Source organism: Lepidochelys kempii, chromosome 14 (genome assembly GCF_965140265.1).
Source record: "Lepidochelys kempii isolate rLepKem1 chromosome 14, rLepKem1.hap2, whole genome shotgun sequence".
Taxonomy (NCBI): domain Eukaryota; kingdom Metazoa; phylum Chordata; order Testudines; family Cheloniidae; genus Lepidochelys; species Lepidochelys kempii.
Window position 1 is genome coordinate 20,188,357 of NC_133269.1, and position 18,688 is coordinate 20,207,044.

The 18,688-nt window shown below is 44.4% G+C and overlaps 1 protein-coding gene across 6 annotated transcripts in view; it reads right to left on the reverse strand.

Annotated features, from left to right (window-relative positions):
• Window positions 1-18,688, reverse strand: part of B3GNTL1 (UDP-GlcNAc:betaGal beta-1,3-N-acetylglucosaminyltransferase like 1) — a 295,947-nt gene that overhangs the window by 241,927 nt on the left and 35,332 nt on the right. For all 6 annotated transcript variants that reach the window (XM_073311998.1, XM_073311995.1, XM_073311993.1 and 3 more), the window contains one exon: window positions 8,243-8,308. In XM_073311998.1, coding sequence (XP_073168099.1) covers window positions 8,243-8,308 — 66 coding nt within the window. The remainder of the gene's footprint in view (window positions 1-8,242; window positions 8,309-18,688) is intronic.

Genomic DNA, 18,688 nt, shown 5'->3' on the forward strand with positions numbered 1-18,688 from the left:
TCTATTCAACATCTATTATATGAATAAGTCTTAATTTTTAGTATGTTACTTTACATCAGTGCCTGCCAGGACATGTCCAAATAACATGTTCAGGTCTGTCTCAAACATGCTGAGGAGGGGAAACAAAAGGCCACCTGACAGAGTAATTCAAATGGAAACAAAGATTACCTCATGGTTTAGCCCATGAAAATTTAGAATTGTGTTTGTTTCTAAACAGAGTTTGCAAAAAGAAAATCTGCTGATGCGTATGCACTGACTAGAGGATGACATAATATTAAGTGCCGGGGAGACCTGGGACATTTGGACTTCAATTAAAAAAAAACAGGAGTTACAAATGAGGGAGGTTTACTCAGAGCCAAACATTTTGTGGCACAGAAAAGAGAGACAAGTTTAGGAGGTAGGAGATTAAGGATTTTTCTACCATGCTCAAAATGCAGATCATATTTCAGTACTCCATAACTATGCTTAATGGAACTCTAGCAATGCTTTCCATAGTATTTGCATCGACTTAATTATTTCTATCTATCTTCCATTTTTAATTTCTGTGAAGTTATTCATAAGATACTTCATTCTTTCATTTAGGCCAAACAAAAGAGATATCTGGCTTATCTAGGGCACAGAAAAGTGAGCAACTGCTTGGGAATAAGGAAATCAGGCTTGGAGGAAACTGATGTCTCATTACTTATATAATGAGGAGTCTTTAAGGTGCCACCGGACTCCTTGTTGTTTTTGTGGACACAGACTAGCATGGCTACCCCTCTGATACATTACTTACATAATGACAAGTGAGGAATGGCAAAGGCCATTTGAGAGATGGCAAGAATCAGATGGTATACAGGATACCGTTTGTTACAGGTGTATTGTCAGTTACAAAATATTGAGAAGTTCATCTATTATTTTCCAAAATAAAAGGCTGAAACAAACCTTTCATCTTGTAGTATTTGAAAATTTTTCTTTTACATGATTCTAAAAAGTCAACCACATTACAATATAGTCATGGTAGGTATCCGATAAACACATTACTGTAGAACCTCAAATATACGAAAACCAGAGTTACGGACTGACCGGTCACCCAGACACCATGTGAAAACAGAAGTAACCAATCTGGCAGCAGCAGAGAGCCGCTCTCCCCCCCCAAATGAATACTGTACTATGCATCTTAAAGGTAGGCACATCTGTGCTGCCTGTCCCCACCCCCATGCATGAGGCAACCACTTACAGAAAGACGTTGAGGCTGCCAGCCCAAGGCAGCCGGAGCGAGCCAGCACAGCAGGAGCAGCGCTGGGGTCTGCACCGCTTTCACCCCTCCTCCCCCCCTCCATGCTGAGAGGGGGACGCTGTTTTTACCCCCCACCTGCAGGACAGGGGACACGCTGTTTTCACACACACCCCTGCCAAGAGGGGAACAAGCTTGCAAACTCATGCCAGGGCTGAGTAGGAAGCTCAGGGGCTGCTGAAGCCTGACATGGAGTGTCAGCTGCTAGATCTGGAGCCCAAACTGCACTTTGTTCAGAATTACGGACAACCTCCATTACCAAGATGTCCATAACTATGAAGTTCTACTGTAATTTGTCCAGAGTAAGCATCAGCTATATCTTGTATAACAATTTGCATGCAGCCTGTAGTGTTTCTCCTTTTCAAGGTATGGCAATTATGTTTTGGCAACCAAAATTAGATAACTACCCTGAAATTCAATGGAAGTTGCATATGCAGTTGGGTGTTAGCATAACTCTTGTTTTCGCACCTATGCGGCATATCTCATCCATAGATCTCAAAACAGTCTTCAAATGGGGATAATTATATTTATCCTCATTTTACAGATAAGCCAACTGAGTCACAAAACTATGAAATGATTCACCTAAGGTAATTGCAGTGTTGTTGTAGCCTGACAAAGAGCACTGTGTAGCCTGAAAACATCTCTCTTTCACCAATCAAAGTTGGTCCAATAAAAGATATTACCTCATCCACCTTGTCACCTAAGGGTACACAGAAGATCTGTCACAGAGCTGGGAACAGAACTTACATCTACTGATTCCTAGTCTAGGTTCCTATCCACTGGACCATGCTACCTCCAATAAATCAGAACTGGTCTAAGCTTTTAAGCCATTTCATACAATACAGAGACACAAGTGGTGCTCCTATTTTAGACCATACTGTAATCCAAGCATGTTGAACAGAAGTTCATCAAAATGTTTAGATTTCAAACTATTCACATATTTTAGTAAGTTTTACTTAAGTCTTGTAACTCCAATAAAACACTGGAACATCTAATAAACTGCCATTTTATATGCTTTCCAGTAAGAAGAAGTGTGACTTCAATTTTCAAGGGAGTCTCCGGCTGTGTGGAACGTCATATGGTCACATGTTCTAAAGCTGTTCTTTCTTCCAACTCAGTATTAAGAACAAACAGGAGAAGGATATTTTTAAAAACAGGACATATCTATGGTAGACAAATTCTCAATTTTGCCAGCTCTAACCACACTGCAACAAGGCTACCTTGTTCAGAAAACTGTTAGAGCATATTCATGTCTAAGAGTAATGTAATTACCAGACTACGTAATAACTGCCTCAGCTCCCAAGACAAAGTATATGGATGAGGTGTAATGTGTGGTTTGAAGGGCAGACAGAAGAGTCTTAAATGGCAATCTGTATTTACTGCCCTACTCTAGCGCTAGACTAGTAATAATATGATACAGCAAACAAAAGCCTTTCAGACATACACTGGGGTGACCAAACTGTTGGCATGTGGAATGCAATCATTAAAAATTGAAGTTCTTGGCTGCAAATGCCCCAAGATTATTACTATTTGCTGTCAGCACAGCAGGTGTCCTGACTTTCTGCTTGTCTACCCATTTTTCATCTCACACTCCATTTCACCATGAAGCTTTCTGCCTGGCCCAAGGCAGATAAAATAATCTCCTGACTCCATTCCAATTAATTTGCAATAACAACAGAAGCAAATGGAAGCAGGTTACACCACATTCATCTGATACAATGTGGCACAGCTGCTGAGCAGACGGCTTCACTGAGAAAGTTTCTGTGGTACTGCTCAGTATTCTACTGTGTGATTGTAGCATTAGGATAATATCAAGACAGTTTCCAAATTCTTGGAATTTTGTCCATCTCAGATTAAATGGATGTAGCAGTAAGACAAATGCAGCTCTCCTGCTGCTTATTTCACATCTCTCTAGCAGTGCAAAAGAAGTGCAGTCTTCTTGCCCATTCAATCTTTAGTCCATGAGATCAGTCTGTCAACAAGGCTGCTAATTTTTTTAATACAGATCTTCAGCTGGATGAAGAGCAACTGGCTGAAGATGAATCTGAATGAGAATGAACTGCTAGTGGGAAGAGTGAAATGGTTTGATGAACTCTTCTCCTCCATAACAATCACTTTTATCAAAGATTTTCTCTGTAATATTGGTCACTGCCTGGGCTTCCCCCTAGACTCAGCATGGTACTAGGATAGCCAAGTAGTTACAGCAGCAAGACACTAACAACCCATCTGTGACTGGCCAGAAAATGGTGCCTAATGAATGCAGACCTCGCCACAGTGATTCACACATTTGTAACATCTGGACTGAACTAATGCAATTCTTGATATCATGGATCTCAGCCTGGGAATTGCAACGTCCCTCCTTTTCTTTATGTGGCTAGTGGGAACAGGGTCTTGAAACACTGTCAGGGAGGTAGTGGAACTTTTTTCTAATGTACCATGCAGTCATACTAAAGAAAAGGCCTCATTCCCTTTCTTTACATGCCTATTGGGAACAGGGTCTTGAAACTATGGCAGGGAGATATTGAAATTTTTTTCTATTGTAACACACAGTCACAGTAAAGCAAAGGTTGAGAACCACTGCTCTATATCTGGAAAACAAACTACATGCCCTGGGGCAGTTCCAGCTTGTTCAGAATGCAGCAGCTTGACTATTCAGCAGGAACATATGACCCCAACAAACCATTCTCTGGATTGGCTCCCCACTGTATACAGTTCAAAGTCACTGTTCTGATTTTCAGAACCTTGCACAGAACTGATCCTGGCTATCTGAGAGCACATCCCTCCATCCATGACTATGATCCCCTACAACAGCTGAGTTTCACTAGAACGATGATATTGCCAACCAAACGGAATAGGTTTGTGTTTGCAGAAGACAGAACCTGCACAAGAGCTGCATCAGGAATATGGAACTCACTGCCAGATGAAATAAGAATGACCCTTAATACTGCTGTATTCAGGACAAAATGTAAATCCCACCTGTTCGCCCAGTATTTCGCACAATAGTATCCTCATTCTCATAAATTCATTCATTACAAAATAAAATATAAAAACCCTGATCCTGCTTCTAGAGGCATTGAAAGGAGGAAGAAAACTCCATCATATTTTAAGCAATTAGATAAGATCAGATCCTACAGTGATGAGCGCCATATAAATACAGTGGAACCCCCATTATCTGATCTAATTGGGATCAGGGTCAGATCAGATAACCAAAAATCTGGATAAAGCGAAAAATGGGCGGTTGGTTTCCCGTTGTCAGCCCCGAGCAGCGGGACCCCCGCTGCTGTCAGCCCCGGGACTGGTGGTTGAGTAAATATGGAGAGCTGAATTATGGAGGCTCAATTAAACAAAGTTCTACTGTATCCAGATTGAAAGTTGGGCTTTTAAATTCTATCTTATGTTAATATCTACTTGGCACATCACTAAGTTGGCTCTAATATTAATGATCTCCAAAGAAGCAGCATTCAGTTAGCTTCTTATACTCTTTCCTTCCTGCCTCCATTCACTCACCCTCAGTTCTCACTTGAAATCTCAGATGTGGGGTCAAATTAATATATGGATACTTGTGAGGGGTGAGTACCCCACACAGGCCCTGAATGAGTTAATGTGGGCCTGAGAGGCCAATTATGTTACCGGCTGCACTTGGAGTCAGAGCCAGGCTTAACTGACGATGAAGCTCAGCTGGGCAGGAGCAGGCTGGTTAGTACAAAGAGACAAAGTCTGTAGCAGAAGAGGGGCTGCAGGGGAGTGTCTGCAGTGACTCGCTGGGAACAGAGAGGTTGTCAGGAGGAAACCCAAGGGGAAGAATAAGTCCTGGGACCCTACCCTGACTGGAGAAGGCTGGCAAACAGCCACGGAAACATAAAGCAGCTACTGGGGTGCAGCAGGCCTCGTGGTGAGCCCTGAAAGAAGGGAATAATTTGGACTGCCAGAGACAGAGAGACCTGGAAGATGTTCTGTGGAGGAACAGAGTAAAGGGAACTTAAGAAGTTTGAAAGGGCAAGCCTGAGAAAGATTGGGTAAGAAGGAGCCAAGGGAAATAGCAGAAAGGAGAAGGACTGCACGGACCTTGGCTGCTGGTTATAGGTTCCCTGGGCTGAAATCTGGCCTAGTGTATGGGCCCACTGGGAAGGTAGCCTGAGTCCAGAGAATGGGACTAGAACACTGGAAAGCCCTAAGGCAAGGGTGTGAAGACCAGGGGCCTGGAGATGGGGAGGCTCAAGAAATCGGACTGTTTTATGGTGGGTTTCTGTTATCTTGAAAGGGGCAACTAAACCATGACCTGGTCAGAAGGCCAAATTACAGGGAGAAACATCACTGCAGCAATGGAGCAAGCATCAGCATATGGTGCCATGCAGGGGAGAGAGATGCTATGCCACAACTACCCAGATGGAGGTTCTTTTGCTGCGTGACCTTCCTTTGCAATGCTCAACTGATCAATATCAGCAGCAATAGAATCCAGTAATTCTACCCACAGGTAAGGAATGAAAGAAATTGCTGCAGTAGGCGAGAGAGAAGTTTTAAGTCAGCCATGGATTATTCAAACTACATGCACACTTCTGACTAAGGAGTAGGTGAGGACATGTCCAAGGTCATGAAAAAAAATCTTTCCTTTGTGCCAGTCCCATCCTTACTGACATATATCACTATTACACAACAGGTCCAGACAAGCAAAATTAGACAGAGCAAAACATGAACACACATTTATCTACTGCACAATATATTTTCTATTAGGAAGAAATGTATGCATTGAAATTTGCCCACACTGAATAAAAAATAATTCACTTTTGAGCTCAGTTGTTCATTGGCCTCTTTTGAACAAAGACGCTTTGCCAAATTGTGCATGGTAATGTTGCAGGGTGGAGTTATGCCTGAAGGAATTAAACTCAGACAACTCTGTTCAGTTCATCTGATGCTTAAACAATATTTGTTTACAGTTTTTCCAGTGGTAAATGAACAGGACTATGAACTAATGCATTATTCTAATTCACCCAATCCACTAGCTACTTGAAGGTTTCATCAAAGATGCATATAACCAACCAAGCCGGAGTTCACTCACATTCATATAGTGAGATAATATTGTGTAAAAATGGCTTTAGGCATTACAACTTTTGATCTAAATCCAAACTACAGCATTAGGCATACAGCAAATGTCAAGTATACTATACGCACATTTGAGAAAAGGCAAGTAACTGTGCTACAAAGACAGGTTATGACCGACAGTGGCATATATTAACAGCCCTTGCTCGGCCACGGAAACACTGGGGAGCAAAGCCCTTTTACTCCCCTGTCCAGATTGTACTCCAGCCTTGGGGGAGGGAAAGCAGAGTCTACTTGCAAGATACTAATCCCCAAGAGCAAGTGGGTGGGGAGTGGAAAGGACCACAAATGAGAAAAGCCCTGTCTCTTCTGTCCCAACTCATTTTTGAGAACTGTTGCACCTCCCTACTGTAGAGACTTTGATGCTTTCAGACACTGATTTTTCTTGATGTGAATAGTTTTCCTAATTTGTGTTGTGATTATAAAAACAGTTAGGTTACAAACCACTATTTAGCAGTAATCATGCTAATAAAGATCAACATCTAAGCACGCGTAAGTCTATTCAGTATAGCATCAGGACAGTTTTCATAAGTCTTTGCCCAAACAAATTTACAGATGCCACATATCTTTCAATTTCTGGTATCTTAATATCCAATTATATTCATTTATACATATCAGAACACAAATCCCCCCACACAACTTTCCACTTATCTCTATTCAAGTATGCTTGTAGTACAAACTACTATTCAACAGCAGTCCCACCAATCCCATAAATTATATAGAAAGGAATATCATATTTCACAAGAAAGCTAACAGCATGAAGCTTTGGAACACACAGGTGTGGAGAAGAGCAGGTGCACATCCCAGCACTGAACAACAGGTTGTTTAGCAGACATTCCTTAGCTGAAAGAACTACAATGCTCTCTATTCTGGACTAAGTGTGTTTGGGAGGGAAAGTTCAAAGGTGATAACTCTCAGAGTGGTAATTTTAAGAATGTCTATTTTGTTCCCAGACCTCCTATAGTAAATACCCTTTTGACAGATAAAGTCAATTGACCTTTGCTTTACAGAAATCCCTTGAACACTGCCTTCAAAGCTTTAACATTTTCTCTTGGGAGGTTTATTGCACTGTGAAATCTGTTTTTACCAAATATACAGAGATACAACTAGTTTTTAGAGGCAGAATTCTTCATGTCAACCACATATGGACAAATAAAATTGATATTACACATCAACATGTTCATCAAGTTTACCATCTCCGGGAAGGTAAGTGGAACATATATAAGAACTTCAAATGGCCCTCTACTGCTGGTTCTAGTCATTGAAATACACTTAAAACTGTGCTTCTAATAACCACACTGTTCATAAAACCTTAATTTCACTGAACAAACACATTTATATCACAGGAATAAAGAACAATTGTTCTACAGACGACTACTTTATTTTAGAGCCAGTATTGGGGGAAAAACAAATGTCAAGTTAACTATAGGTTTGTACAACCATTTATATAATAAACCATACATTCCGATTGTTTGAGGACGTGTAAACATTAACCACAGTTGTTTAAATCATTGTTGTAAATTCTCCTTTGTAGTTTTTCATATTACATAGCGTGCTACATTAAAAAGTGTTCTAGTTTAAATGACATTCTATTCTAATACTGGTTTGGAGAAACCTTTCTAACCTATCTGAAACTAGTATATTACTGTCAAAAGGTTTGGTTTGCCTAACAGCAAACAAGCATAAGAAAAAAATTCAAAGTAACTATTACATACAAGGCTCTAGCTAAAGGAAAACTGCATGTTGAGAATGCTTAGCCACCACCAGCCCAGTGAAATTTTCCCATTCTTTTAAAGAAATGTATCCAGCCACACAGTTTTATGGTTTGGGGTGGTTTTCTTGTTTTTTTTTAATGAAAGTAGTACTCACACTGTTTGGGTGCTGAATGGCAGCTTCATGCTGCAGTCTCACCCTCTGTGGCATCATCACATCATCCTGTAATAAATAGCACACTGTTACTGAACAGAAAAAGGGTCACAGTACAGTACTCAACACACACTAGAATATGTTGTTAGGTTAATAATCATTTCACTGGCCTGCAAACAAAGCCTTTTTAAAAATACAAAGGCACCAAATATTAAAACCACTTTGACCATTGTTTGGTTTCCTTTAAAATGGACTATAACATAGAGATAAAAGGTATTTTAAAAGGAACCTAATAAAATTTTGCAGAATTAAAAATTAGATGTTAGGCATTATCCCTCTCTTGGGGGTCTCTAGGAACACGCTTGAGTGAAGATCCTCTATCTGCCACCCCCTCCAGAGCATTTAGACCATTCAGCCCACTAACCAGCCCCTCCAAACAGTGCTGAGCTCTCAGACTCCAGCCACAGGTTAAACACACCATTACCCAGAACACTACCTGAAGGTGTCTGTCTTCTGGTTTACCTCTTCAAGGGGCACATGGTAGGTATAATGCATTAAATGCACAGACACTTTGCATAGGATCCTAGCACACTATTGCTCTTTACTTAAACATGAGAAATACAAAGAGTACAGATGGTATAGGGGGAAAAAAAAAACAAATATCCTAAATGCAATGCCCCTCACTCAAGTCTAGCTCATCCATCCATTGGGAATCCTTGGGGGAAGTAATCTGTGTTCAGGTATGCAGATATTCTCCCCTGCCTCATCAGGCTCTGGCAGCAGCTTCCCTTAGAACAGCAGTTCTCAAACTGTGGGTCAGGAGCCCAAAGGGGGTTGCGACAGATCACCGGAGCTGGCTTAGACCTGCTGGAGCCCAAAGCCAAAGTCCAAACCCCGCCGCCTGGGACCAAAGCCTGAGGGCTTCAGCCCTGGTTGGTGGGGCTCAGGTTACAGGCCCCCTGCTTGGGTCTGAAGCCTTTTGGGCTTTGGCCCCCCAGCTCAGAGCGGTGTAACTTAGGCTTTGCCCCCCACTTCCCCCAGCTCAGGGCGGTGTAGCTCAGGCGCTTTGCCCCCCTCTCCCTCCAGGGCAGCGGTGCTCAGGCAAGCACAGGCTTCGGTCCCTCCTCCTGGGGTCATGTAGTAATTTCTGTTGTCAGAAGGGGGTCACAGTGCAATGATGTTCGAGAACCCCTGTCTTAGAGAGAGCCAGTGAAAGTGGCTGAAGACCTAGTTCTTCAGAGGGTGGGGAGCTCACCCAGCCTAGGACATTTGTAGTTGAATAGAGAACTATCCCTAGTTAATGATTCTCTTTGGAATTTTAGTCCAATATGGAGGCAAAGAGACCTCAGAGAGGCAGTTAGCTCCCTCATTCAAAATGGAGTTTGCGTCTTGGTAAAGATACATACAGAGTTCACAGTCTCACACAGAATTCATAAGTGGTATACACAAATCTCCCAAATTCCCACAAGACCTCTAAAGGTACAGAACAAGGAATTATAATGTTCCCTGTTTTGTGAAGTCAGAGAAATAACCTGAATAAAATTTGTCTATGGTACCTGTAGTCTAGAGTTCCCTGGTTATTCGTTTGGAACAAGGAGTCCGGTGGCACCTTAAAGACTAACAGATTTATTTGCGCATAAGCTTTCATGGCTAGAACCCACTTCAAAGGATGCATGGAGTGAAAATTACAAATGTAGGCGTTATTATACTGACACATGAAGAGAAGCGAATTACCTCACAAGTAGAGAACCAGTGTTGACAGGGCCAATTCGATCAGGGTGGATGTAGTCCACTCCCAATAATAGATGTGGAGGTGTCAATTCCAGGAGAGGCAGAGATGCTTTTGTAATGAGCCAGCCACTCCCAGTCCCTATTCAGGCCCAAATTAATGGTGTTAAATTTGCAAATGAATTTTAGTTCTGCTGTTTGTCTTTGAAGTCTGTTTCTGAAGTTTTTTAGTTCAAGTATAGCTACTTGTCAATCTGTTATAGAATGTCCAGGAAGACTGAAGTGTTCTCCTACTGGCTTTTGTATGTTACCATTCCTGATGTCCGATTTGTGTCCATTTATTCTTTTACGTAGAGACTGTCCGGTTTGGCCAATGTACAGGGCAGAGGGGCATTGCTGGCACATGATGGCATATATAACATGAGTAGATTTGCAAGTGAATGAGCCTCTGATGGTATGGCTGATGTGGTTGGGTCCTCTGATGGTGTCGCTAGAGTAGATATGGGGACAGAGTAGGCAACGAGGTTTGCTACAGGGATTGATTCCTGGGTTAGTGTTTCTGTGGTGTGGTGCGTAGTTGCTGGTGAGTATTTGCTTCAGGTTGGGGGGCTGTCTGTAAGCGAGGACTGGCCTGCCTCCCAGCGAGGATTGGCCTGCAGCCCAAGGTCCGTGAGAGTGAGGGATCATTTTCTAGGATCGGTTGTAGGTGGTTGATAATGTGGTCGAGAGGTTTTAGCTGGGGGCTGTACGTGATGGCCAGTGGTGTTCTGTTATTTTACTTGTTGGGCCTGTCCTGTAGAAGGTGATTTCTGGGTACCCGTCTCGCTCTGTCAATCTGTTTCTTCACTTCAACAGGTGGGTATTGTAGTTTTAAGAATGTTTGATAAAGATCTCGTAGGTGTTTGTCTGAAGGATTGGAGAAAATTCGGTTGTATCTTAGGGCTTGGCTGTAGATAATGGATCGTGTGATGTGTCCTGGATGGAAGCTGGAGGCATGTAGGTAAGTACAGCAGTCAGAAGGTTTCCAGTATAGGGTGTTGTTTATGTGACCATCACTTATTTGCACTGTAGTGTCCAAGAAGTGGATCTCTTGTGTGGACTGGTCCAGGCTGAGGTTGATGGTGGGGTGGAAGGTGGAATTCTTCAAGGGCCTCCTTCCCGTGGGTCCATATGATGAAGTTGTCATCAATGTAGCGCAAGTAGAGGAGGGGCACTAGGGGACAAGAGCTAAAGAAGCGTCGTTCTAAGTCAACCATAAAAATGTTGGCATACTGTGGGGCCATGCGGGTACCCATAGCAGTGTCCCCAAATCTGAAATGGTTGTCGGTGAGGACAGTCACAAAGTTCAGCCACCAGGTGTGCCACGGCCTCATCAGCGATATGGTTCCCGACAGCTTGTAGTCCATCTTAGTGTGGAATATTGGTGTAAAGAGCTTCTGCATCCATGGTGGCCAGGATGGTGTTTTCAGGAAGATCATCAGTGCATTGTAGTTTCCTCAGGAAGTCTGTGGTGTCTTGAAGATAGCTAGGAGTGCTGGTAGCACAGGGTCTGAGGAGAGAGTCCAAATAGCCAGATAATCTTGCTGTAAGAGTGCTGATGCTTAAGATGATGGGGCGTCCAGGGTTTCCAGGTTTATGGAACTTGGGTAGCAGATGTTCCCGTGCTGTAGCAGGGAGTTTCTTGAATAGCTGGTGTAGTTTCTTTTGGTACTCCTCAGTGGGATCAGAGGATAGTGGCCTGTAGGATGTGATGTTGGAGAGTTGCCTGGCAGCCTCCTGTTCATAATCCGACCTGTTCATTATGACTACAGCACCTCCTTTGTCAGCCCCTTTGATTATAATGTCAGAGTTGTTTCTGAGACTGTGGATAGCATTGCGTTCTGTACAGCTGAGTTTATGGGACAAGTGATGCTGTTTGTTCAAAATTTCAGGCTGTGCAAGTCTGCGGAAGCACTCTATGTAGAAGTCCAGTCTGTCATTTCAACCACCAGGAGGAGTCCACGCAAAATTCTTCCTCTTGTAGTGTTGGCAGGAGGATTCCTGTGGGTCAGTGCACGGTTCAGTGGTGTGTTGAAAATATTCCTTGAGTCGGAAACGATGAAAGTAGGCTTCATTCATTTGCACATTTACTCTGCTATTTTTAAGTAGATTTTTGAGGGGTGACAAGCCTTGTAATTGAAGATTGTACACTAGGTGCACAGTATGACAGGGATCATGACACATATGTATAAAATAAAGCCATGTATAGAAGAGTTCCTCAACTCCACAGGCTAACAACAAATAAAGTAGATATTGGGGTGGGAAGGGGTGGGGCTGGGGCGGAGCAAGGGCGGGGGCTTTGGGGGCGGGGCCAGAGCAGGGGGTGGGAAGAGGCCAGGCGGGGGCGAAGCAGGGGCAGGGGGAAGAGGCGGAGCAGGGCCTGGAGCAGCACACAGCTGCATAGAGCACCAGGAAATTTGGTGCCCCAAATTTCCTGGTGCCCTACGCAGCTGCGTATTTCGTGTATGGGTAGGGACATCCCTGAATAAATGCCTAGGACAAATTCTGGCTCTAAAGCTCTGACCAGGAGGGAATTCCAGAATGCAGCAGTGGTGTCCATCCTGGCTCCCACAAAACAAACAGAACTGACACTCCACAGGCCTGTCCAGGAGTGCTCTGTGTGGTAGGCAACTATTTTGCAATTGGTGGTTTTGTTTGTTTAATTTTTTGAAATCAATATTATCAAACTTTTCAAACCTTTATAAAGTTTATTAGCAAACCCAACTCAGCCTTCTTTTGAAACAAGCTTTTTGAAAACATTCCTTTCAACTCCCACAATCAGCTTAGTAAGCAGGTATACTAGGAATATTTGTACAATAGATAGCTACAGTAGACAGCCAGATATATGGAGAGTAGCATCAAACAGTCTAGAGCCCATGCAGAAAACAGCAATATCAAATGCCCATGGTTTACAAGAATCCATGAATAAAAGTAAAATGCTGCCTTCCTGCTTAACCAGTGAGGTGACCGAGCTGCTGATGTCACTCCATAGTAGAGGCAATGAGGAGGGGAAAGGCTAAATTATCACTGTGTGTTACTAAAAAATAGCAATCACCAGACCTGGAGGGGGTCTGGTGAGTACACAAGCCTCTTGACCTTTGGTTTCATGATTTGAAGACAACAGAACCCCTTGTTAAAACTGTAGTCCGATGACGCATAGGAGCTTGGGGTTTTTTTTTCATTTTTTATATATAATGCATGCACCTGTCAGTCTTTGTATAAAAAAAATACAAAACCCATTACCAAAAATATCTAATTCTACAGTATTTTCGGCATGCAACTTAGTAACCCAGTGAGCTAAGAATTGTTACCAAATAAATACAAAGAACAGGGCTTTTGTTTTCTTAGTATTAGAAGTATGAGAGTCTATTCTCCCATCAACTTATGGGGGAGTATCACAGGAAACTTGTGTGTATGAATAATAATTACAGGTACAATGCATCCCACACATCAGTGTGGAAATACAAACTGCTTACAGTGTAATCAAACAAAGGATATTCCACTGGAACACTAGAGCAATCTAATTCTGAAGGAGAAATCCAAAAACCTGTGAAGACGTTTCACGGAGACTGTAAGCTCCCAGTACTCAGACACAAAACCCAACAAAAAACAAAAATTCAGGAATGTTGTAATGTGATATGAAGATATTTACTTACAGGTCAGTAGTTTGAATCCTACCCAGGTCAGTAGTGACCAAAAGTTACTGTCTGAAAATTGTCTTTTCATTTCAGTACAATTCCTGTAGATACCCCTGCAAATCTTACATCTCTAAAAATACCCACCATGACTACAACTGGAAACCTCATTAGGAATATCAGCAGAGAGGCAGAGGTCTGAATATGAGGCCTTGTCTACACTACGAAATGGGGTCGAATTTATAGAAGTTAGTTTTGTAGAAAGCGCTTTTATACAATCGATTGTGTGTGTTCCCACACAAATGCTCTAAGTGCATGTAGTCGGCAGAGTGTGTCCACAGTACTGAGGCAACCGTCGACTTCCGGAGCGTTGCACTGTGGGTAGCTATCCCACAGTTCCTGCAGTCTCCGCCACCCATTTGAATTCTGGGTAGAAATCCCAATGCCTGATTGGGCTAAAACATTGTCGCAGGTGGTTCTGGGTGCATATCCTCAGGCCCCCCTTCCTTCCCTCCCTCCCTCTGTGAAAGCAAGGGCAGACAATCGTTTTGCACCTTTTTTCTTGAATTACCTGTGCAGATCCCATACCACGGCAAGCATGGAGCCTGCTCAGCTAACCATCACCGTATGTCTCCTGGTTGTTGGCAGACGCAGTACTGCATTGCTACACAGCAGCAGTTTATTGCCTTTTGGCAGCAGACAGTGCAGTATGACTGGTAGCCATCGTCGACATAGTCCAGGGTGCTCTTAACTGACCTCGATGAGGTCGGGGCACCTGGGCAAACATGGGAGTGACTCAGCCAGGTCATTTCCCTTTTAAGTTTCATCTCATGGCAATTCAGTCCTACCAGCAGTGCACTGTCTTTTAATCAGCAGCCAGCAGAAGATGATGGCCAGCAGTCATACTGCACCATCTTCCACCAACCACCCAGGAGATGACGATGGCTAGCGGTTGTACTGCACAGTCTGCTGCCAGCAAGATGTATAAAGATAGATGAAGTGGATCAAAACAAGAAATAATCCAGATTTGTTTTGTATTCATTTTCTCCTCCCTCCCTCCGTGAAATCAACGGCCTGCTAAACCCAGTTTTGAGTTTTATCCTTGAAGTTTTGAGTTCTATCCTTGAGGGGGCATTCTGTTTCTCGCAAAGCCACTCCCTTTGTTGATTTTAATTCCCTGTAAACCATGTTGTCAGTCACCCCTCCCGCCGCCAGAGCAACAGCAAACAATCGTTTCACGCCCTTTTCCCTGGATTGCCCGAGCAGGAGCAGACGCCATAGCACAGCAAGCATGGAGCCCATTCAGCTCACCACAGCAGTTATGACCATTGTAAACACCTCACGCATTATTGTGCAATGTATGCAGAACCAGCACCCGAAAAACCAGGCGAGGCGGTGACGGCAGGCAGTGATGAGGACATGAACACACTTTTCTCTGAAACCCCTTCCCCTGCAATTTGGAGATCATGGTGTTAATGGGGCAGGCTCATGCCTTGGAATGCCGATTCTGGGCCTGGGAAACAAGCACAGACTGGTGGGACTGCATAGTGTTGCAGTTCTGGGATGATTCCCAGGGGCTCCGAAACTTTCACATGCATAAGGGCACTTTCATGGAACTTTGACTTGCTTTCCCCTGCCCTGAAGTGCAAGAATACCAAGATGAGAGCAGCCCTCACAGTTCACAAGCGAATGGCAAAAGCCCTGTAGAAGCTTGCAATGCCAGACAGCTACCGGTCAGTCGGTAATCAATTTGGAGTGGACAAATCTACTGTGGGGGTTGCTGTGATGCAAGTAGCCAACGCAATCATTGAGCTGCTGCTATCAAAGGTAGTGACTCTGGGAAATGTGCAGGTCATACTAGATGGCTTTGCTGCAATGGGATTCCCTAACTGTGGTGGGGCTATAGACGGAACGCATATCCCTATCTTGGGACCGGATCACCAGGGCAGCCAGTACATAAACTGCAAGGGGTACTTTTCAATGGTGCTGCAAGCACTGGTGGATCACAAGGGATGTTTCACCAACATCAACGTCGGATGGCCGGGAACAGTTCATGACGCTCGTGTCTTCAGGAACTCTCGTCTGTTTAAACAGCTGCAGGAAGGGATTTACTTCCCAGACCAGAAAATAACTGTTGGGGATGTTGAAATGCCTATAGTTATCCTTGGGGACCCAGCCTATCCCTTAATGCTCTGGCTCATGAAGCCATACACAGGCACCCTGGACAGTAGTCAGGAGCTGTTCAACTATAGGCTGAGCAAGTGCAGAATGGTGGTAGAATGTGCATTTGGACATTTAAAAGCGCCCTGGTGCAGTTTACTGACTTGCTCAGACCTCAGCGAAACCAATATTCCCATTGTTATTGCTGCTTGTTGTGTGCACCACAATCTCTGTGAGAGAAAGGGGGAGACATTTATGGCGGGATAGGAGGTTGATGCAAATCGCCTGGCCGCTGAATACGCGCAGCCAGACACCAGGACAGTGAGAAGAGCACAGCAGGAAGTGGTGCGCATCAGAGAAGCTTTGAAAACCGGTTTCATGACTGGCCAGGGTACTGTGTGACACTTCTGTTTGTTTCTCCTTGATGAAAACCCGCCCCCTTGGTTGACGCTAATTCCCTGTAAGCCACCTGCCCTCCCACCTTCGATCACAGCTTGCTTGCAAAGGAAATAAAGTCACTATCATTCAAAAAACATGTATACTTTATTAATTGATTATAAAAATAGGGAGATAACTCACAAGGTAGCCCGGGTGGGGTGTGGGAGGAGGGTAGAAGGGAAGGAAAAGGCCACTTTAAAACTTGTTGAATGCCAGCCTTCTGTTGCTTGGGCTGTCCACTGGGGTAGAGTGGTTGGGTGCCCGGAGCCTCCCACCCCACGTTCTTGGGCATCTGGGTGAGGAGGCGATGGAACTTGGGGAGGACGGAGGGCAGTTAAACAGGAGCTGCTGCAGCAGTCTGTGATCCTGCTGCCATTCATGAACCTCTACCAGATGCCGGAGCATGTTCATTTGATCCCGCAGTAGCCCCAGTATCTCCTCATACCTCCTCTGATCTTCCTGCCGCCACCTCTCCTCACATTCATCGGCCACCGTCCTGTGCTCTGCTATTGTGTCCCTCCACACAGTTCTGTCAGTGCCAGATGACTGCATGAGCTCAGAGAACATTTCATAGCGCGTGCATTTTTTTCTCCGCCTTATCTGAGATAGTCTTTGGGAAGAAGAAGCGGGGCTTGAAACATTTGCAGCTGCTGGAGGAAAAAAGAAGTGAAGTTTTTAAAAAGATACATTTTACAGAACAATGGCTATACTCTTTCACGGTGAACAACACTATTCACATTACATAGCACATGTGATTTTGGTACAAGGTCACATTTTGCATCTTATGTTGAGTGCCTGCGGCTTTTGTGTTAGAGATCACACACGCAGGACCGGGCAACAGAATTCAGCTTGCAGGCAGCCATAGTAAGCCACAGTCTTTCGGATTCTGCAATCTTCATAACAGCAGCCCCATCCTTTTCCATACCAAGCAAAGCCCGTTGAGTTAGCCATTTAGTGCTGCAGTTTTCCTGTTAATGTGCAGCAGCAGAAACCAAACTAACCCCCTCCCTGCATCCAATTCTCTGGGATGATCGCTTTTCCCTTCCCCCCACCGCCTGGCTGGTATCAGGGAAGAGCCCTGCTAGCCAAACACAAACAGCTCAGTGCCAATGCCCCCCCGCCCCCCCCCCCACTGCTGGGCTAACTGCGGGGAGGATTTCTTTTCAGCCCCAGGCAAACAGCCCAGTAGGAATGGGCACCTCTGAATATCCCCTTAATCAAATTCCCCTATTTCAACCAGGTTACCATGAACGATATCACTCTCCTGAGGATAACAGAGAGAGATAAAGAATGGATGTGGCTTGAATGCCAGCAAACACTGGGACCATACGCTGCCAGGCCTTGTCATGCAATGATACCAGATTACTTGCTACTAGCATGGCGCAGTAAAATGTCCTACCATGGAGGACGGAATAAGGCTGCTCTACCCAGAAACCTTCTGCAAAGGCTTTTAGAGTACCTCCAGGAGAGCTTCATGGAGATGTCCCTGGAGGATTTCCGCTCCATCCCCAGACATATTAACAGACTTTTCTAGTAGCAGTACTGGCCACAAATGCATCCCAAGTCCTCAGGGCTACTTAATAATTAAAAAACGCTTGCTTTTATAACATGTATTATATTTTAAAAGGTACACTCACCAGAGGTCCCTTCTCTGGCTTTGTTGGGTTGGGAGGGTATTTCAGTCAGGGTGATAAAAAGATTGTGGCTGTCGGGGAGAACGGTGTGCTGTGTGCTCCCCTCAAGCTCGTCCTCCTCCTCCTCATCTTCCCCATCTGCAAAATCCTCAGCCATGGTGGAGAGTACCCCATCATCGGAGTCCACGGATAGGGGTAGAGTAGTGGTGGCGGCCCCCCTAGAATTGCATGCAGCTCAGCATAGAAGCGGCATGTCTGGGGCTCTGTCCCAGAGCGTCTGTTTGATTCTTTGGTTTTCTGGTACGCTTGTCTGAGCTCCTTAAGTTTCACACGGCACTGTGTTGCGTCCCTGATGTAGCCTCTGTCCCTCATGGCCTCAGATTTTTTGAAATGTTTTGGCATTTCATCTTTTGGAACGTAGTTCTGATAGCACGGATTCCTCTCCCCATACAGCAATCAGATCCAGTACCTCCCGTTCAGTCCATGCTGGAGCTCTTTTTCGATTCTGGGACTGCATGGTCACCTGTGCTGATGAGCTCGTCTGGCCAAACAGGAAATTAGATTCAAAAGTTCCTGGGGCTTTTCCTGTACACCTGGCCAGTGCATCCAAGTTCAGAGTGCTGTCCAGAGTGGTCACAATGGTGCACTGTGGGATAGCTCCCGGAGGCCAATACCTTCGAATTGCGTCCACACTACCCCTAATTCGAAATGGCGATGTAGATTTCAGTGCTAATCCCCTCATTGGGGAGGAGTACTAAAATCGGTTTTAAGAGCCCTTTACGTCCAAAAAAATGGCTTCGTTGTGTGGACGGGTG